At 45.6% G+C, this 22,865-nt stretch overlaps 1 protein-coding gene across 2 annotated transcripts in view; it reads right to left on the reverse strand.

Annotated features, from left to right (window-relative positions):
- LOC149432866 (F-actin-monooxygenase mical2-like) overlaps positions 1-22,220 on the reverse strand; it is a 252,130-nt gene extending 229,910 nt beyond the window's left edge. The window contains exon 1 of one of the 2 annotated variants that reach the window (XM_089664856.1): positions 21,852-22,220. In XM_089664856.1, the coding sequence (XP_089520982.1) occupies positions 21,852-22,115 (264 nt within the window). In that variant the 5' untranslated portion in view covers positions 22,116-22,220. The remainder of the gene's footprint in view (positions 1-21,851) is intronic. The other variant, XM_089664855.1, reaches the window with a different exon arrangement.
- Positions 22,221-22,865: the final 645 nt, after the last annotated feature.

A 22,865-nucleotide genomic window follows, 5' to 3' on the forward strand; every position in this document is an offset into this window, starting at 1 on the left:
CTGGGCACATTTACAAATGCACTTCATTGTTTTTTAAAGGACAGATAACTGTATAAATATTTTGTGCAGAGCTAAACCTCCAGCCTTTTAATTTGACAGCAGCTCTTTTTTTAAATCTAATCCTTCATATAGTAAATATGACAAGCTAGCTGTTGTCTCTGGATCTCTACGAGGGAAGATTTCTGGAGAAGACCCAACCCAGATTCCTGGATGACACCCAGCTGCCAAAATATCTTAATCACTGAAAGCAAACAGAAGCTGAAGTGCTGACGGTCTGTTTTCTGCCCTCACGCAAGATGGACGCCCTCCCGTCACCCTCAGCTTAAGAGGCCCAAAGCCTGACAAATGAACCTGTCCAAACAAACTAATCCATAACTTCAACAGATTGGATGCAGATTGTCCAAATTCCCCTTCCAAAATGAAGGACAGGTGGATTTTGTATGGTCTTTGAAGAGCGGAGCTGCCTGAAGACATGAGTAGGGCCGGTTCAAAGGTTCCTGCAAACACACAGTGAATACAGCTGAACAAAGATGTCCAACTTCCCAATAATAACAAACATAATTTAGAGCGACTTGAAAAAGCCAGAAAGTTGAACAAAAATACAAGCAAATAGGATGTAAAAATTCCAATCTAGGAAATGGAAATAGAATTAATGGGTGCGTGTGGTCAGCTCAACAGGTCTACAACTATCTCCACCAAATCAGATGTGGTCACATAGAAGGGTTTTTTGCATGGGTAGAGGTCCAACTGGCTCCTAAATTGCTCAAAACTAAATCTGGTTAATGGGATTCCATTATATATAATACCGGTGCCTAACAAAAAAAAAATAAAAATCATATGTTGGAGGTGTCACCACAGAAAACCAAGCCCAACAAAATAGAAGAAGAGTGGAACATGACACCAACTTATGCCACCTTATGCATTACATAACATATGCTAGCCATAAGTTGGTGTCATGTTCCACTCTTCTTCTATTTTGTTGGGCTTGGCTCCTAAGTTGGTTGTCACTTGATATCTTATAGGTTATCACCTATGATCCTAAAGAAGAATTCAAGGTATGGATATTATTACATGGTTACCATTTGTCCAGCTTGGACCATACCATACCTGTGGGATCCTTCTAGAACAGGGGTCTTAGTATTTTCTAAACAATGATGGGAGGAATGATGCCCCATCGTTGGTGTCAGTGGGAGGAATAGTTCCCTATCATTGGTATCAGTGGAAGAATTGTCAGGGTCAGTGGAAGAATAGTGCCCCATTTTTACCAGGGTCTGTGGAAGAATAGTGCCCCATTTTTATCAGGGTCTGTGGAAGAATAGTGCCCCATTGTCAGGGTCGGTGGAAGAATAGTGCCCCATTGTCAGGGTCGGTGGAAGAACAGTGCCCCATTGTCAGGGTCGGTGGAAGAACAGTGCCCCATTGTCAGGGTCGGTGGAAGAACAGTGCCCCATTGTCAGGGTCAGTGGAAGAACAGTGCCCCATTGTCAGGGTCAGTGGAAGAACTGTGCCCCATTGTCAGGGTCGGTGGAAGAACAGTGCCCCATTGTCGTCAGGGTTGGTGGAAGAACAGTGCCCCATTGTCATCAGGATCAGTGGAAGAATAGTGCCCCATTGTCAGGGTCGGTGGAAGAGCAGTGCCCCATTGTCAGGGTCGGTGGAAGAGCAGTGCCCCATTGTCAGGGTCGGTGGAAGAACAGTGCCCCATTGTCAGGGTCGGTGGAAGAATAGTGCCCCATTGTCAGGGTCGGTGGTAGAATAGTGCCCCATTGTCAGGGTCAGTGGAAGAATAGTGCCCCATTGTCAGGGTCGGTGGAAGAATAGTGCCCCATTGTCAGGGTCGGTGGAAGAATAGTGCCCCATTGCCAGGGTCGGTGGAAGAATAGTGCCCCATTGTCAGGGTCGGTGGAAGAATAGTGCCCCATTGTCAGGGTCGGTGGAAGAATAGTGCCCCATTGTCAGGGTCGGTGGAAGAATAGTGCCCCATTGTCAGGGTCGGTGGAAGAATAGTGCCCCATTGTCAGGGTCGGTGGAAGAATAGTGCCCCATTGTCAGGGTCGGTGGAAGAATAGTGCCCCATTGTCAGGGTCGATGGTAGAATAGTGCCCCATTGTCAGGGTCGGTGGAAGAATAGTGCCCCATCGTTGGTGCCAGTGGAAGTATAGTGCCCCATTGTTGGTGTCAGTGGGAGGAACAGTGTCTTGCATCAGTGGGAGGAAAAGTGCCCCAAGGCCTGGATAAAGGCAAGCAAAGGACCACATTTGGTGGTCCAAACTGGTTGCAGTCTGGAGACCACTGCTTAGTAGCTGGAAATCACTGAAATAGGCACCACCTCTATAGTGATCTCCATTAATTTCTGGATCCTGTGCAGAGCAGCTGCTCTGCTGCATTCCAAACACAGGAGATTGACCTCTGAGCCATTCAGAGAATGCTTTGCATTTTTTTAATGAATAAAAAGCATTATCGGATTGGACAAAGTGGAGTTCATGATGTCACTGCCCCATCTCTCTTAACTTCATCCAATCAGAGAATGCTTTGCATTCATTGAGAAAATGCAAAGAGATCTCTGAATGACGCCTGTGCCCAGTGGCCGACCTCCTGTATTCACAATGGAGCAAGGCAGCCGCCCGGTACTGGATCCGGAATCTAGGGCTCGATCCAAAACTTAGAAACAGAAACCATTTGCTTCGAGATGCTCTTTAAATTTTACATATTGCACTTTGCACATTGCTTTACAGAAGAAGCTTCTGGTGTTCATACATAGAGAGACGGTGTCACCATGTAACTGGAGAGTGATCAGCCGTGGGAGGGGCACCCGGCCATCCCAGCCAGGAAATTGCACCATGTCTACAGTGTATGCCACGAAAAGACAGACGGGGTTTCTAGATCTGCCAACTTCCTCACTTATCGTAAGAAAAATAAAGAATGTTTCCAGGTTACAGTCAACAAAACTATGGCTTATGCTGCGACCCGGGACATCCTGTCCTGACATGATGTGTAACACCGCATGTAAGACTGTCTGCGTGCACCACACATCCAGCTACACATCCAACTACACATCCAGCTACGCATCCAACTACGCATCCAACTACGCATCCAACTACGCATCCAGCTACGCATCCAGCTACGCATCCAGCTACGCATCCAACTACGCATCCAACTACGCATCCAGCTACGCATCCAGCTACGCATCCAACTACGCATCCAACTACGCATCCAGCTACGCATCCAACTACGCATCCAGCTACGCATCCAGCTACGCATCCAACTACGCATCCAGCTACACATCCAACTACACATCCAGCTACGCATCCAACTACGCATCCAACTACGCATCCAGCTACGCATCCAGCTACGCATCCAACTACGCATCCAACTACGCATCCAGCTACGCATCCAACTACGCATCCAGCTACGCATCCAGCTACGCATCCAACTACGCATCCAGCTACGCATCCAGCTACGCATCCAGCTACTCACCCACCTACGCACCCAGCTACGCATCCAGCTACTCACCCAACTACGCACCCAGCTACGCATCCAGCTACGCATCCAACTACACATCCAACTACGCATCCAGCTACTCATCCAGCTACTCATCCAGCTACTCATCCAGCTACTCATCCAGCTACGCATCCAGCTACGCATCCAGCTACGCATCCAGCTACGCATCCAACTACGCATCCAGCTACGCACCCAGCTACGCACCCAGCTACGCACCCAGCTACTCATCCAGCTACGCATCCAGCTACGCATCCAGCTACGCATCCAGCTACACATCCAACCACTCATCCAGCTACGCATCCAACTACGCATCCAACTACGCATCCAGCTACTCATCCAGCTACGCATCCAGGGGTCCTTGGGCATCTCCATTCTTCCTTCATACTCGGGGTCCTTGTGCCTCTCCATTCTTCCTCCATACTCGGGGTCCTTGGGCCTCTCCATTCTTCCTCCATACTCGGGGTCCTTGGGCCTCTCCATTCTTCCTCCATACTCGGGGTCCTTGGGCCTCTCCATTCTTCCTCCATACTCGGGGTCCTTGGGCCTCTCCATTCTTCCTCCATACTCGGGGTCCTTGGGCCTCTCCCTTCTTCCTCCATACTCGGGGTCCTTGGGCCTCTCCCTTCTTCCTCCATACTCGGGGTCCTTGGGCATCTCCATTCTTCCTCCATACTCGGGGTCCTTGGGCCTCTCTATTCTTCCTCCATACTCGGGGTCCTTGGGCCTCTCCATTCTTCCTCCATACTCGGGGTCCTTGGGCCTCTCCATTCTTCCTCCATACTTGGGGTCCCTGGTTTCCAAATGAGATGCAAAAGTTGCTCTCATCAGAAAAGAGGACTTTGGACCACTGAGCAACAGACCAGGTCTGTTTTTCTTTAGCCCAGGTAAGACGTTTCTGACGTTGTTTGTTGTTCAGGAGTGGCTTGACAAGAGGATTACGACATTTGAATCTCATGTCCAGGATCCGTCTGTGTGTGGTGGCTCTTGATGCACTGACTCCAGCCTCAGTCCACTCCTTGTGAAAGTCCCCAACACTTTTGAATGGCCTTTTCCTGACAATCCTCTCCAGGCTGCGGTCATCCCTGCTGCTTGTGCACCTTTTTCTTCCAGACTTTTCCCTTCCACATAACTTTCTATTAATGTGCTTTGATACAGCACTTTGGGAACATCCAACTTCTTCTGCAATTCCCTTTTGAGGCTTTCCCTCCTTATGGAGGGTGTCAATGATGGTGTCAGGTCAGCAGTCTTTCCCATGATTGTGATTCCTACTGAACCAGACTGAGAAACCATTTAAAGGCTCAGGAACCCTTTGCAGGTGTTATGGCTTAATGAGCTGATTAGAGTGGGACACTTTGAGCCGAGATTATTCCACCTTTTCACAATATTCTCATTTTCTGAGATTGTGGATTTGGGGTTTTCATGAGCTGTAAGCCATAATCATCACAATGATGACAAATCACGGCTTGAACTATCTTGCTTTGCATGTAATGAGTCTATCTCATATATTAGTTTCACCTTTTAAGTTGCATTAATGAAATAAATTAACTTTTGAACGATATTCTAATTTTTTTTAGTTTCACCTGTGTGTATATATATAAATTTGTTAATTTATATAAAAATGTTTAATATATATTATTTAATATTATTTATTATTAATATTATTTTATTAATATTTTATTATTTATTTAATATATATTTTATTATAATATATGGATACATATAAAAAATAAAAAACCACTAATAGTAATTAAAGAAAAATATATTCAGCACAGATCTGTAATACCTATATGACTATACATCACAAATATGGTGTATTGCTTATTAATTTTGCCAAAATATATACTTTAATCTCAGTTAAATTAATCTTTATACAATATATCATTATACATATATATATTATTTATATATATATATATATATATATACATATACATACATATACATACACACACACACATACACTATATAAATATATTACATCCTGTAAACTATCCCTTTCCCTAGTGGTCTCAATAACAAGTTTTAAATATAGCAGGAAACTCTAGAGCAATACATCTGGAGGAGGAGATTGCTATTTGCGTTCATAACCATCAGTAATGCTGCCTTCTGTGGCTCAGATCTTGACTTTAAATCCAAACAAAACTTAAAAAAATGCCTCAATGCGCTTTTCAGCTCCAGAAGCGCAGCGCCATCTTTATTTAGGCATCATCCAGGGTCACCATCTGCTTCCTGGATTAGATACCGGCTCAGAGATGACACGATCATGCAAATCCTGGTACCTGTGTAGTTCTTGTCTGTGTTCACAAATGTCTGACACGGATCAGGCAGCCTGATCTTGGTCTACTAGTAGTGTATGATGTACAAATGACAGTAAAAGGTGCCAAATGTGTCTCCCAAGCCACTGGATGGTTAGGCATCTACTTGATTTATGTATGCATCCACTTGGTATATCTTATTTTCTATTAGATGTGATTTTTTTTTTTAAATTTGTTGTTTTGGGGGAAAATATTTGTCTTTCCTATTTATAACCATAATCATTGCATATTTTTAGTATAGATGTAGGGATCGATCTGATCATGCCTCAAGCATTAGCACAGCGGTCACGAACAGTCACGGCAATGTTTCTAAAATGTTTATTTCCTATGATCTTCAGCTCCATCTATTGGCCAAAATGCAGTATTTTTCTAAATGAGGTATTTCAGGAAAATACCATTTTGTGTCCACTAGATGGAGATGATCATCAAGAAAAGTTATTCATGATGGCTATGTAAATGCCTCAAGAAATTTTTTTTCTGGTAACAGTATTGTAACAGTGCGTCACATACATAATCAGACACTGTTGGGTACAAAGGACTTATAGAATATGTAACTCAGTTATTATGCTGATAATCTCACGTTTCTATACACATTTAGATATCTACCATATAGTATTTTATGGGGTTTTTTTCAGCCCTGACAAATGGGACGTTTTGAGCCCTTGAAACGCATTGTTGGATGGTTTGATTACCTTTGATCAGAAATCAAATGATTATTAGATAAATAAATAATAAATAAAATAAATAATAATAATTACATATATTATTATTATATTTAATTATTATTTTATTTATCTAATAATCATTTTATTATTTATTATCATTGTTATATTATTATTATATATTTAATTATTATTTATTTATCTAATAATCATTTTATTATTTATTATCATTGATATATTATTATTATATAACAATGATAATAAATAATAAAATGATTATTAGATAAATAAATAATAATTAAATATATAATAATAATATAACAATGATAATAAATAATAAAATGATTATTAGATAAATAAATAATAATTAAATATATAATAATAATATAACAATGATAATAAATAATAAAATAATAAAATGATTATTAGATAAATAAATAATAAAATAATAATAATGATTAAATATATAATAATAATGATAATAAAATAATAAATAAAATGATTATTTTTTTGGCTGCACTCCTCCCTACAAGGCTGGAAACTCCGCACACAATCAGTGGGTGATGTGATAATTGAAATATGCCACACGTCCCTTTCGTGGGACCCCCCACCGTCATGGGACACCCCCCCGTCCTCCCAGAGCAGCAGAAAGCCGCTGGCAGGACACTATCATCTCTTAGCGGCGGTTATATTGGAAACATTTGGCGAGGAACAAAATCATTCCTTTGTAGAGCAGAGCGCCAAAAATGTCAGTGATGCAACGCGGTTCAGCTTTAGTGGCGGCTAATGTTTGAACAATGGGAGCTGGAAGGCGGATTATGGGCGAGCCAGCGACGGGCACACATACGGACGAGGCGGTTCTGCACCACCACCTGTGAAAGACGCAATTATTTAATACGACAAAAATAACGGCTCGCTGGCGAGCTTGCGAAGATTGACGATACAAAGTAACAGGAGCTTCCTGATATAAAGACTGGTCACTGCTGCTCTCTCTCCTTGTGCAGGGTGACTGGTCTGGTCTCCGCCCCCTGCTGCAGTATTCAGATTCCCTAGAGTGGGTGGGGCCTGCTGGGTCCCTCCCACAGCTCAGCTCTCTTTGTGCAGGGTGACTGTCTTGTCTCCGCCCACTCCTGTAGGTTTCTACAGGCTGCCTATAGTGGGAGCGGTCTGCAGACCCCTCCCACATCCCTACTCTCTCTCTCCTTGTGCAGGGCGATTGGTCTTTTCTCCGCCGCCTCCTGTAGGTTTCTACAGGTTGCCTGTAGTGGGAGGGGACTTCTGGGCTCCTCCCACATCCCTACACTCTCTCTCTTTGTGCCCAGTGACTTGTAATGTCTCCGCCCCCTCCTGTAGTATTCTACAGGCTGCCTATAGTGGGAGGGGCCTGCTGTGTCTCTCCCACAGTCCTACTCTCTTTCCTTATGCAGGGTGACTGGTCTTTTCTCTGCCCCCTCCTGTAGTTTTCAGATTCCCTAGAGTGGGTGGGGCCTGCTGGGCCCCTCCCACATCCCTACTCTCTCCTTGTGCCCGGTGACTGGTCTTGTCTCTGCCCACTCCTGTAGGTTTCTACAGGCTGCCTATAGTGGGAGGGGCCTGCTGGGCCCCTCCCATATCCCTACTCTCTCTCCTTGTGCAGGGTGACTGATTTTGTCTCCGCCCCCTTCTGTAGATTTCTACATGTTGCCTATAAGTGGGAGGGGCCTGCTGGGCCCCTCCCACAGCCCTACTCTCTCCCCTTGTGCAGGGTGGCTGGTCTTATCTCCGCCCCTCCTGTAGTTCTCTACAGGCAGCATGTGGTGGGCGGAGCCTGCTGGGCCCCTCCCACTGCTTTGCTACTTTTACAAGGTAATATCTGGGTTTGCAAAGGCATTTGTTGCACGCAAAGTGGATTTATATTATGTGACTATTGAGGAATATATTTGAATGAACGTTTCTGTCTGGAGTTCAGCTTTAGGGGAAAAAACTATTTTCCAGACCAGGATGGCGCCGGTGGAACTGACCGCGCTCATGGGCGATCGGATAAATCCATCCTGGCAGGTAAGGAGAATTACCCCCTTCAGGATAATCCTTTTTATAGCAGCGACAACTCAATCCAAAAATGAAAGTGCTGAGGTTCTGTATATTGCCGGGGAGCTGGGGGGGGGGGGGTGATACAGTTACAGAGCGAGTTCCCGGGGCGGCTGATTGGCTCTTCGGTGACATCAGGTCAGATCATCTTTCATCATATACAGCCTGGAAAGAATGAGCATTACAGGGACAGCATGCAGACAACCCGGTCACTGGAGAAGGGCGGCAATGGGAAATTGTAAGCCGAATTCGTCACAGCCGTACAGATACTGACATGAAATGAGAGAGCTCAGCTGACAACTATCCACCTGTAATCTGACTACTTAAAGTGGAACTCCACACACAAAAACTTTCATGGAAATATATTCCTCAACAGCTACAAAGGATATATAGCCACTCTGCGTGAATCAGGTTCATTTGCAAAGCCAGATATTACCTTGTAAAAGCAGCGGTGGCGGCATCATCATTGTGCTGTACATAGCTTGTGCAGAGAGAACATCTGTGGGAGGGGCTTACAGGCTGCCTGTAGAGAACTACAGGAGGGGGCGGAGACCAGACCGGTCACCCTGCACAAGGAGAGAGAACAGAGCTGTGGGAAGGGGCTTAGAGGCTGCCTGTAGAGAACTACAGGACGGGGCGGAGACAGACCGGTCATCCTGCACCAGCAGAGAGAGTAGAGCTGTGGGAGGGGCTTACAGACTGCCTGTAGAGAACTACAGAAGGGGGCGGAGACAAGACCGGTCATCCTGCACCAGCAGAGAGAGTAGATCTGTGGGAGGGGCTTACATGTTGCCTGTAGAGAACTACAGGAGGGGGCGGAGACCAGACCGGTCATCCTGCACAAGGAGAGAGAGAGCAGAGCTGTGGGAGGGGCTTACAGACTGCCTGTAGAGAACTACAGAAGGGGGCGGAGACAAGACCGGTCATCCTGCACCAGCAGAGAGAGTAGATCTGTGGGAGGGGCTTACATGCTGCCTGTAGAGAACTACAGGAGGGGGCGGAGACCAGACCGGTCACCCTGCACAAGGAGAGTAGAGCTGTGGGAGGGGCTTACAGACTGCCTGTAGAGAACGACAGGAGGGGGCGGAGACCAGACCAGTCATCCTGCACAAGGAGAGAGAGAGCAGATCTGTGGGAGGGGCTTACAGGCTGCCTGTAGAGAACTACAGGAGGGGGCAGAGACAAGACTGATCATCCTGCACAAGGAGAGTAGAGCTGTGGGAGGGGCTTACAGACTGCCTGTAGAGAACTACAGGAGGGGGCGGAGACAAGACCGGTCATCCTGCAGAAGGAGAGAGAGTAGAGCTGTGGGAGGAGCTTACAGGTTGCCTGTAGAGAACTACAGGAGGGGGCGGAGACAAGACCGGTCATCCTGTACAAGGAGAGAGAGAGCAGAGCTGTGGGAGGGGCTTACAGACTGCCAGTAGAGAACTACAGGAGGGGGCGGAGACAAGACTGGACACCCTGTAGAAGGAGCGAGAGTAGAGTTGTGGGAGGGGCTTACAGGCTGCCTGTAGAGAACTACAGGAGAGGGCGGAGACAAGACCGGTCATCCTGTACAAGGAGAGAGAGTAGAGCTGTGGGAGGGGCTTACAGACTGCCTGTAGAGAACTACGGAGGGGGCGGAGACAAGACCGGTCACCCTGCACAAGGAGAGAGAGTAGAGCTGAGGGAGGGGCTTACAGACTGCCTGTAGAGAACCACAGGAGGGGGCGGAGAGAAGACCAGTCACCATGCACAAGAGCAGAGAGCAGCAGTGGGCGGTCTTTATTACAGGAAGGAACAGTTCAGTCTGCCTAGGAACGCCCACTTCTGAATGACACCCACCCATCAAGGCGATATTTGCATAACTCCTCCCAAGAGCCAGCCCACTGCTTGCATAAGGGCTGAGAGGAGTACTGAGATGGGGTGCTGTGATGCTTTCAGTAAGCCAGTGTCATCACTGGATCTCTGTGCTTCTCTATGCAGCGCAGGCAGATCATGGCTGGTGGGAGAGGCTGGCAGGGTGCTCCCACCAGCCACGTTCTGTCAGCATTGTGTAGAGAAGCACAGAGATCCAGCGATGAAATTGCTGGATCTAAAATAAGGTATGTTATAAAACAAAAAGGTGTTGAGTAAAAAATGAATTGGATCACTGATGGGGGGAGGTAATATAGAAGCAGATTAAACTTCAGCTTTTAAATATCCTTCAAAGACACAACAATTCTAATACACAGAATCATGGAAGGAATTTGGATGATAGAACTCCTATGCAGCAAATGAGGTATACAGAGAAATAAAATGCCGGAGCGCTGGGACGCCGTCACCATTTCCCTCTGCTGCACGTCGCACTAATACGGAACATCAGAGATCCCCGATCGAGTTCCCTGTTGCTGAAACATAAGAGGATGAATTATTCAACGACAAATGACCAGCAGCTGCTCAAATCCCCAGAAAAATAAGCAGAACCCGTCCCGAGCCACTGACTTCCGCCGCTCCTCTGGGTGGTCCAATGACCGCTTTGTAGACCAGAAACCATCATCAGGAGGGAAAAAACCCATCAGAATACAGGAGATGGAAACGTTGGCCAAAATTTTGTTCGAAAAATGTGTTTTCAAGACGTTCTACACTCACCGGCCACTTTATTAGGTCCACCTTGCTGGTGCCAAGAAAATCTCCCCCACACCATGACACCACCACCACCACCACCAGCCTGAACCATTGATACAAGGCAGGATGGATCCACCACACCATGACACCACCACCAGCCTGAACCATTGATACAAGGCAGGATGGATCCACCACACCATGACACCACCACCAGCCTGAACCGTTGATACAAGGCAGGATGGATCCCCCACACCATGACACCACCACCACCAGCCTGAACCGTTGATACAAGGCAGGATGGATCCAACACACCATGACACCACCACCACCAGCCTGAATGGTTGATACAAGGCAGGATGGATCCACCACACCATGACACCACCCCCACCAGCCTGAACTGTTCATACAACGCAGGATGGATCCAACACACCATGACACCAGCACCAGCAGCCTGAATCATTGATACAAGGCAGGATGGATCCACTACACCATGACACCACCACCACCAGCCTGAAATGTTGATACAAGGCAGGATGGATTCACCACACCATGACACCACCAGCCTGAACCATTGATACAAGGTAGGATGGATCCCCCACACCATGACACCACCACCACCAGCCTGAATGGTTAATACAAGGCAGGATGGATCCCCCACACCATGACACCACCACCACCAGCCTAAACCATTGATACAAGGCAGAATGGATCTACCACGGCATGACACCACCACCAGCCTGAACCGTTGATACAAGGCAGAATGGATCCACCACGGCATGACACCACCACCAGCCTGATCCGTTGATACAAGGCAGGATGGATTCAGCACACCATGACATCACCACCACCAGCCTGAACCACTGATACAAGGCAGAATGGATCCACCACACCATGACACCGCCACCACCAGCCTTATCTGTTGATACAAGAAAGTGTATTTTCTAATAGCGAATGGGGTCAAGCTGACGTTCCTTTTTGAAAACAATGACGGGAAAATCAAAGGAGCAGGATGAAGAATTTTTCTTGGAAAAAGAAGCACACATGTGGCACAAACACCTAGCGCATTATCCAAGGTTTACTTAAAATTGGAAAAACAGAAAACAAACATACTCACAAAACGAGGTGCATATAAAAGCCTATAAAACCACTGGGATGGCCCAACCTAATGGTAGAGTGTCCGAATGGTGGTGAGGTTGGCCTGGTTTGCTCTCCCTGTCTGAGGAGGACTGCATCACCAAGATTTTACTCCAAGGACATTAGTACATCTGATTCCCTGGTTTCTTCCTGGTGTTGACCCCTCTGCTGAGGCGCTGGAGAGTTAGTTCTTTCATTCCGGTGAAGAATTTTTCTTGACCGAAAAAAATTCCAATGCTCATGAGCAGGGGCGGACTGACAACTCATGGGGCCTCCAGGCAATAGGGGATCATGGGGCCCCTGTGTCCTTGCCCAAACTCAAAAAAGCCTATGAAAAAGGTACCAGGGGCATCTCATGGGGCCCCCTACTGACCCCAGGCCCTTGGGCAGTGCCCGAGTTTACGAATGGTCAGTCCACCCCTGCTCATGAGCAGTGGTGTATTTAGGTTTTCTGCCAACCTAGGCAACACGGACAAAAACCAACACCAACCCCCCTCTTCCCCCTCCAGCGGAGAGAGTGTGACACTGACCAACAACACCCCTGCCCCCTATCTGGAAGAGCCTTCCACTAACCCCCCCAGAGATAAAGAGAAAGACACTCATCTTCACAGCTCCGGACATCCCCAGGAATGAGAGTCAGGCTCTACATACACCATCATGTAGCCTCTCTTGGATCCCACCTGGTTCCCACATGTCCCTTCTTTCATCCCTTCTTCTGGGGGGGAGGTGCTGCCCCCCTGAAAAATTCTACCCTAGGCAAGTGCCTTGTTTGCCTTAGGGTAAATACGCTCCCGCTCATGAGCATCCCAAAACATTGGGAAGGCAATCATAGGACATTTTGTAGGGCTTCCTTACAAATTCGTCGAGTCCATGATGGTACCATAAAAAGCTTTAATGGAAGATCTTCTCTCATTTCAAATGTTCAAATGGAATTCTTCTGGTGCATGGCCAACTTAACCGGATGACCTCTGGTTTGCCGTGTCCTCTGTATCATAAAACAATTGCCAAGTCAACCATAAATACCATTTTCACCTTTTTTTCAGGTGAAGTCTTCAACCACTTAAGGTCTACATCACGGGTCTCCAAACTTTGGCCAAAAAAAAAAAATGGCTGGTGGTTAGATTTAATATAATGAAATGATAATATAAATGACCTTCACAGGGAATAAGTTGCGCACGAGTAACATAAGACGTTCTGTTTCTTGCTGCGCTCAGACGGTGCAAAACGCATCATCGTTTTCATTGAATTATCTCGTTGATGTCAGTGGACGCGGGATCGGACAATCTTCACATTGTTCCCCATCAGATACAGTCACATCCGTGTAAACGGGGGGGGAGTTTTGTTCGCGCCTTTGGAACGGTGCGCTCGCGTTCTTCGCATCCAGAGCGCCGAGCCCAAGGCCATCTCAGATTTGCCGGTGAGATTTCGCAGAAACGCGACTCCCCTAAAATATTAATTCCAGAAGTCCGGGAACACAAAAGCCTCAGTGTTGTCTTTAGATTGCGATCTCGACCCTACGCGCCCTCCCGCTTTCTATTTAAACATAAATCTATAGAGGAGATGGAGATTTTTCTTCCTACATGAATTATGTCTTCCAAGAGTCGCTACCCGGGACCACCAGAATATTTAAAGGGTAATTCCACATTTTTCTTTCCTAGGTTTGGGGGTCATTCACACACTAGTGTGTTAATGCGCATTATGGTACCTGTTAAAATTTTCCCCTTTCTTATCAAAATGGGGACATGATGGTGCTGTGACGGGGGCTGGATAGCTGGCCGGTCCTTATTGTACAGGTCTCCCCTCCAACATTGGTCCAGGGTTGTGGGGAAGAGGCCCTTTTCCTCATCTACATGAGGACATGGTGCTGTGACAGGGCTGGATATCTGGGGGGCCCCTTATCGTACAGGGTCTCCCCTCCAACACTTGACCAGGGTTGTGGGGAAGAGGCCCTTTTCCTCATCAACATGGGGACATGGTGGTGCTGTGACACGGGACTAGATATCTGAGGCCACCTTATCATACAGGTCCCCCCTCCTCCAGGACTGGTCAAGGGTTGTGAGAAAGAGGCCCTTTTCCTCATCAACATGGGGACATGGTGGTGCTGTGACACGGGACTAGATATCTGGGGCCACCTTATCATACAGGTCCCCCCTCCTCCAGGACTGGTCAAGGGTTGTGAGAAAGAGGCCCTTTTCCTCATCAACATGGGGACATGGTGGTGCTGTGACAGGGGGCTGAATATCTGGGGGCCCCTTATCGTACAGGGTCTCCCCTTCAACAATGGTCCAGGGTTGTGGGAAAGAGACCCTTTTTTCCTCATCAACATGGGGACATGGTGCTGTGACAGGGGGTGCCCACTTGGCAAGGTATCTTCCCAATGTTGAGAACACGTGGCCTGGCATGGGGGGGCAGACTCAATAATCACCCCTACTGTATCCCTTTCCTTGCCTGCCAGGCTGTATGTTCTATTATGGGTCTAGCATGCATGTTTGGGGGATCCCGACCTTTATTTTTTATTTTTTTGTGTGTGTGGGGTCCCCCCTTCACATCCATACCAGGCCCTCATCAAGGATAAGGATCTGGCATATACTATGGAAGGGTCCAACACCATTTTTTATTCCCGCAGCTCCGATCTCTGCACAGGCTATGTACAGCCCCGCGACGATGTCACTGCTACTTTGACAAGGTAATATCTGGGTTTGCAAGGGTTGAACGCATATTCTTAGTGGCTACTGGGGAATATAATGAAATGAAAGTGTCCAGAGTTCCTTTTAAACGTTCTTTTGTTTTTGCCCGTCCTGTCTCTGCCAACCTGACTGAGGACCTTGACAAACAGTTCTCCTTACAGTAATAGGAAGTCGAGCTTACACGGATTACGTTCAGGAGGAGGAATGTACTTTCTAAAACACACAAAGTGTCTGCTTGAGTCAACCGCTCACTCCAGATGATGAAGCGACTACGAAGTGACCCGTTAAGGGCTGACGTGCCGTCCCGGGCAGGCAAGATGGAACCAGTCTAAGCGGCTGAGATTGACTTCCCCCCCCGAAATGATGATGATGTATTCCTACCATCGGCATGAGAAGGTGACTCAACTCCAAAAAAATGCATGTTCAACGTTTGGCCGAATTCTGGAAAAGATGTTGTGAAATCCGCAGGCGCTGCGAGGCGATCCGACGTATTGACATGTTTTATACTTTCTACATAAATGGAAGCGAAGGAGGTAATTGGACGCCTGGCTGGCAGTCATAGCCTGTGAAATGGCGCGACGTGGCGGCGACGTACCGCAACACGCCAAACGTTAGGATGTTATTGAAGCAAACTAAAGATCTGTCAAAATAAAATAAAAAGGGATAAAAAGGAAATGATGCAGCGCTACTCCAAAGCTACAAATCCCATAATATGACCTAATATATACATTATATAAATAAATGGAAAAGCAATATATAAAGTGACACAACGTGCAAAGAATGTAAATGTGACCTGATCCTCCCGGGATCTTCAGATACCTAACCGTGATCCTCAATGGATCCAGAAGTGAACAAAGTGGATACTAAACCATCACAATGATGGTAATAGCAGAGATATGTGAACCAATACTAAAAAGTATGGTACAAAAGTGAATAGATCCTGAGTGGGATCTGAAGTGATGGTGGATATCAATGAAAAATAGAATATAAAAAATATATATAAACTAGTCCAAATGGGGACTAATAAGTGATATGTCCAACAATTAGGACTCAAATCAAGGAAAATGCATATATATATATATATATATATATACACACACACACACATACACACACACACTAATATATATATATATATATATATATATATATATATATATATATATATACATACATATATACATATACATATACATACACATACAGTGGGGATCGAAAGTTTGGGCACCCCAGCTAAAAATTTGTATTAATGTGCATAAAGAAGCCAAGGAAAGATGGAAAAATCTCCAAAAGGCATAAAAAAAAAATGGATTCAATAAAATTTCAGCAAATTTTGGATGGTAACTTGATGCCATCTGTGAAAAAGCTGAAGTTAAAGAGAGGATGGCTTCTACAAATGGATAATGATCCTAAACACACCTCGAAATCCACAGGGGATTACATCAAGAGGCGTAAACTGAAGGTTTTGCCATGGCCTTCACAATCTCCTGACCTCAACATAATTGAAAATCTATGGATAGACCTTAAAAGAGCAGTGCGTGACAGACAGCCCAGAAATCTCAAAGAACTGGAAGACTTTTGTAAGGAAGAATGGGCAAAGATACCTCAAACAAGAATTGAAAGACTCTTGGCTGGCTACAAAAAGCGTTTACAAGCTGTGATACTTGCCAAAGGGGGCAGTACAAGATATTAACTCTGCAGGGGGCCCAAACTTTTGCAGACGCCATTTTTTTGTTTTCTGTTATTTTGAAAGTGTAAATGATGGAAATAAAATCTAACTTTTGTTGACATATTATAAGAATGTCTAATCTGTAATTTGATGCCTTTTGGAGATTTTTCCATCTTTCCTTGGCTTCTTTATGCACATTAATACAAATTTTTAGCTGGGGTGCCCAAACTTTCGATCCCCACTGTATATATATACACACACAAACACATATACATACATACATATATACACACACACACACACACACACATACATATATATATATATCTCAAATGAACAAACAAATAATATATGCAATAAAAAACGCATTTCCTTTTTATCCTCTTTTATTTTGATCATTTGGTATATGATTGGATGTTAGCAGCTTCTCCCTGTTATTTGCATTTATCATAGGTAGAAACGCAAGAGGATTACACCATCAAACTAAAGATCTGTGCCTTCCCGCCATCCTCTAGATACTGGCGTACCTCGGTTTAGGAATTTAATTTGTTCTGTGGGACTTTTCATATTGCGAAAAATTTGTAAACTGAAAAGGCCGTTTACCATAGGAATGCATTGAAAACCAATTCATCCGTTCCGGAGGTCAGAAAAAAGTTTAAAAAAAAGTATTTTATCTGTTTAAAACTCTTTATAAAGTGCACTTTAAAGGCATAAATACTGTACAGGGCCATGATTAAAAAAAAAATCGTAAACGCATTGAAAACCAATTAATCAGTTCCGGAGGTCAGAAAAAAAAAAAAAAAAGTTTTATCTGTTCAAAACTCTTTATAAAGTGCATTTTAAAGGCATAAATACTGTACAGGGACATGATTAAAACAAAATTTGTAAATGCATTGATAACCAATTAATCCGTTCCGGTGCTCAGAAAAAAGTAAAAAAAAAAACTGAGGCATTATTTTCAATGGATTATCATCCGTAAACTGAAAATTATGTTAACCGAGGCGTTCGTAAACCGAGGTCTGCCTGCATATTCTTCCTTGAAGATTGAGCCCCCATTAACACATTGCGTTTGTCATGAATTTACTGTGCATGGCAGCATAGGGCAGCCCTACATGTGACAAATGCAGCCAAGGAAGCTCCAGGACCCTTTCTGGCGTTGAGCTCCATGTGTTTTTTTACCGTGTATTTTGGCTGCATGACAAAATTTGCAAGCTGTGTTTGGGCTGCCATTAATCATTAATAGCATCACATGCGCATCTTGCGTTTTTTTTTCACGCATTTTTCACACATTCCCAGAACACGTGGGGAAATCCATGTTCCCAGAATGTGCAAGTGTGAATTCAGCCTTAGTCACCAGTCGCAACACTGCAATTTAAAATCGCACGATTTGTGTGTGATTTCAGCGCAATTTCAGGTGCAATTTATGAAGACTTTTTTGAGACTTGTTGAAGATTTTCAATAATTTCTTACAATTTGCAGTGTGATTTCCATTCTATTCTATGTACGTGAAATCGTAATAAACTGCAGAAAAAGTCATGCGAAAACTACTTTAGAAATCGCACTGCAGCAAATCGCATGTGGTAGCCTCCCTAGCGGTCTGATTATGTCCATATTTCTGTGCTCAAAGCGGTACATTTTTTTGCATGGAAATATGTCGTTTTTTTATTGTAGGCTGTAATTCTTAGGAATAACTCACTGAAATCTGTCCGAACAAGAGTCTAGTAAACATCCCGGGGATGATAAAATTTGAAACACAAAATCATAAATAATATAATAAATACTCATAAAAAATAATAATATAATAATAATAAATGTAATTCAATAATATAATCAAACCAAAAACACTGAAATGTGAAATAGAGCGCCAAGTTCGCACATCGCTGAGCTCAGTCGCAGAATCGTTTTCAGTGTCTGATGAGGAATTTCCCCCACGAATCATTATCACTCAATTCTGCAAGTGGTTCTGATTTACTATCGCTGTTCTCTAGCTGATCTAAAACCGCGTCTGACCTAAAGGGACGCTTCTTGGACGCCATGGACGTTTCTCAGTTTCCAGGCAGAAAGAACAGTAAAAATGCAGGCAGGGCGCCGGACAAAGCACTCGGGACAAAATGTATGTGAAATGGTTGGATACAGGAATGTTATACTATGTGATTTTAGTGTATTTAGTGAATGTCACGTTTTCACATTTTTAAATTTCCCGCCAGTTCCGTCCCCCGTACGTCCCGACGTCGCAGGGAACGGAACCTGGAAGACGGATGCCGGCATCGGCTGGAGATTACAGGGGACACTGCAGGGGGGACATCGCGGGAGCGCAGGACAAGGTAAGTGCTGGAGGGATCCCGGAGCAACGCTGCAGTGTATTCCCGAGTGTAGCTCGGGGGGGTTACCGCTTGTGGTGCTGAAACTTTACCCCGAGCTACACTCGGGAATACCGCCAGGGGGGTTAAGACACCAACATTCACATTCATTAGATGAGATTTCAGGTGATATTTCAATTAGGAAACTGCACCGATGTTGTTAATGGCACCTCAGAACGCGGCCAGAACACACGCATTTCCGCACATGGCAAAATGCGGGACAAACAGGCCAAAATGCACGGCAGTAAACATAAGAAGCTCAACAGTAAGGGCCGGTTCACACTCCATGCATTTCAGCTGCTTTTTTTCTGCATCCAAAATGCACAGAAAGTAGGTGATCTGGTTGTCAATGTCACAGTTCACATCAGCGCTTGCAGTTCCGGTGCGTTTCAGTTGCAGAAAAAAAAAAGTAGAACAGGCTGCACTTTTCCTGCACAGAACTGCACTGGAACGCAGTAAAACGCATAAAAAAAGGCAGCGGGGCACAGGAACGCACATGGCCATTTTTAAATTGAAGAAAAAGAGAGGAAGGAAAATTGAACTGGAAAGCATCAAAAATGCATGTAAAAAAATGCATCAAAAAGTTACGTAATATGTCAAAAACGTGCTTTTCGGAAATGCATCCAGAATGAGACTGCGTTTCTATGGTGTGAACCAGCCCTAAAAACAAATGCATAAACTGTGCTTTGGTGAAAATACAGTGTTCAAATAAATAAAGAAAAAGCAGCAAACACACTATGACGTGCCCCAGAGGACGTCAGATGTGGCGAAACGCGTCGCTCCAGTTGCGGTATGGGAATGCACGCAAAAGTGCTCAGTTTCTGGCACCACAAGGAAACACGCTGCCTTCTGCAGATGCACATGGGTGTCACCGATTCGTAATGGCACCCCCACGCATCTAGCAAATGCAAGAGCATACGTGGCCGCCGTGCAAGAGCATACGTGGCTGCTACCATGCAGTTTGGTGCAGTGCAATTTTAAACATCATGCCTGCGCTACTTTTTGCGGATCCCCCCACACTGATGTAAAGGAGGGGGGGGGGGACTATGATCTGAAGTGGGAGGGGCTGAGAACACTGCTGTAACTAAGGGAAAGTGATGTAAATGGAGGAAATGTAATGCAAAGGGAGGGACCAAGAAAACAGATGTAAAAAGAGGGGCCATGAACTAAAAAGGGGGGGTGTGATGGTGGTCTGTGATGTGAATGGGAGACACTGATGAAAAAGGGTAGGGGAACTTTGATTTGAAGGGGGGGCTATGATATGAATATGGGGCTTAGAACACTGCAGAAAAAAGGGAAATTAATGTAAAGGAGGGGACTGTGATTTCAAGGGGGAATCAGGGGCGGACTAACCATTTGGAAACTCGGGCACTGCCCGAGGGCCCGGGGTCAGTAGGGGGCACCATGAGATGCCCCTGGTACCTTTTTCATAGGCTTTTTTGAGTTTGGGCAAGGACACAGGTGCCCCATGATCCCCTATTGCCCAGGGGCCCCATGAGTTGTCAGTCCGCCCCTGGGGGGGAATATGATGTAAAGGGAGTACTGTGATGTAGTGGGGGTCTGTGATTGTGAAGGGGAGAATGAGGAATGCAAAAGGGTAGGGAAGCCTTGATGTGAAGGGGGGACTAGGATATGAAGAGGGGGCTAAGAACACTGCTGTAAAAAGAGGCTATGTAAAGGGGGGACTGTGATTTCAAGGGGGGATATGATGTAAAGGGGGTACTGTGATGTAAAAGGGGGGTGCTGTGATGTGAAGGAGAGATTGAGAGCACTGAGTAAAAAAACAGACGAGCTTCGATGTGAAGAGGGTTTGAGGACACTAATGTGAAGGAGGGGGAGCTGTGATGGTGGTGTGTATGCACGTGTGTGTGTGGGGGGGGGGGCTGTGATGTGAAGAAACTATATGGTTATGACATAATTTCCTAAAGGGGGGGCTGTGATGTGAAGGGGGAGGGGCTGAGAACACTGCTGCGAATAAGTGAAAGTGATATAAAAGGGGGAATGTAATGTAAAGGGAGGGACTGAAGACACTTATGTAAAGGGAGGGCATGAACTAAAAAGGGGGGGAGGTTGATGTAGTGGGGGTCTGTGATTGTGAAGGGGAGAATGAGGAATGAAAAAGGGTAGTGGAGCTTTGAAGTGAAGGGGGGACTAGGATATGAAGAGGGGGTTAAGAACACTGCTGTAAAAAGAGGCAATGTAAAGGAGGGTCTGAGATTTCAAGGGGGGGATAAGATGTAAAGGGGGGACTGTGATTTCAAGCGGGGATATGATGTAAAGGGGGTATATGATGTAAAGGGGGGGGACTGTGATTTCAAGGGGGGGATATGATGAAAGGGGGGGACTGTGATTTCAAGGGGGATATGATGTAAAGGGGGGACTGTGATTTCAAGGGGGGATATGATGTAAAGGGGGGATATGATGTAATGGGGGGACTGTGATTTCAAGGGGGGATATGATGTAAAGGGGGGAATGTGATTTCAAGGGGGATATGATGTAAAGGGGGTACTGTGATGTACAAGGGGGGTGCTGTGATGTGAAGGAGAGACTGAGAGCACTGAGAAAAAATCCAGAGGAGCTTTGATGTGAAGAGGGTTTGAGGACACTGATGTAAAGGAGGGGGAGCTGTGATGGTGGTGAGGGGGGGGGTCGTGATATGAAGGAACTATATGGTTATGATGTAATTTCCTGTTGTGTGTTCCCTTTGTTTTCCAATGAACCAATCAAGGCTCAGCCATGTGACCAGCAACATCTTGTCTGGTAAGAGTCATGTCTAGATCAGCTTTCCAGCGAGTCGATCTATGAAGGAAGGGCTGTTTTATATGGTAGATCCGCCCAAGGTCTACAAATAATGGGAGTTCCCTTACCCTGGTGCCGAGGCATGCCTTTCCTTTCCTATAGTCCTTCTGGCTGTAGCGTTTGTCCAGCTTATTCCACAAGGCCTTGGCCTTCCAGCTGGTCACCTTGGACTTCAGCTTGCTGTAGAAGTGCCGGTAGTCCTGGGGGTCCAGCTCCAGCTGCCGGGTGAGGATGTTGAAGGCCTGCAGGGTTCCTTTACATGTGGTGGCCTGGATGAAGTTCTCGAAGAGCTGCCCGGCCTGGCCCTGCTTCTCGTCATCGTTCTCTCCCATCGTTCAAAGCGTCTGGACAGTTGGGCCGGGTCTGCGGGGCTCTACATGAAGCAGGAGAGGGCTAGGACCGCGCGTGACTGTGACACCTGCAATCAGAAAAATCATCCATGTATGAGGACTGCAAACACTTCTACCATGAATCATGGCAACAAAATAATTCTGAAATCAAAGACCATCCAAATCTTTTACTCAGTTCAGCTCTGACACCTGTGCGCCCCCTATGGACCGGAGCAACATTTACATTTCTGCTATGGGTCTGTTTATTCGTCAATGACTTTGTCAGAACTGAACCGCCGGCCGTCTGGCCATTGGACATAAACGGATGAACGACTTTTAATTGCTTGTCTGTGTATTCTAGTGCGTGCGCCAACACAATGTGAGTGCTCTGTCCATTGGACAGTGTAGCTTAATGAATGAATATACAAAGCCAATGAGAGTGGCTCTGTACCATGTGAGCACTGTGACCAATCACAACCAGATCCAGCACACAGTAACAAATAATAAAAGTCTAACCACTGCCAGAAACATCGACATATACTACCCCTATACTGTCTTCACTCCTCTACAGTATATGTCAGCCCCATTATGTCCCTGATCTAACCTGTATAATAACCCCTCACTTGCCTTACCCTGCACATCTGTTAACCCCTTCATCTTTATCCTCCCATTGTATTGTATGTGACTTGCACATTATTCCCTTCACCTCCTGATCCCTGTGTATGACCTGTATATTTAATGCATCTAATGCAT

This window comes from Staurois parvus, unplaced genomic scaffold, assembly GCF_062004578.1.
Source record: "Staurois parvus isolate SC_StPar_1 unplaced genomic scaffold, SC_StPar_1.0 ptg002073l, whole genome shotgun sequence".
Lineage (NCBI taxonomy): Eukaryota > Metazoa > Chordata > Amphibia > Anura > Ranidae > Staurois > Staurois parvus.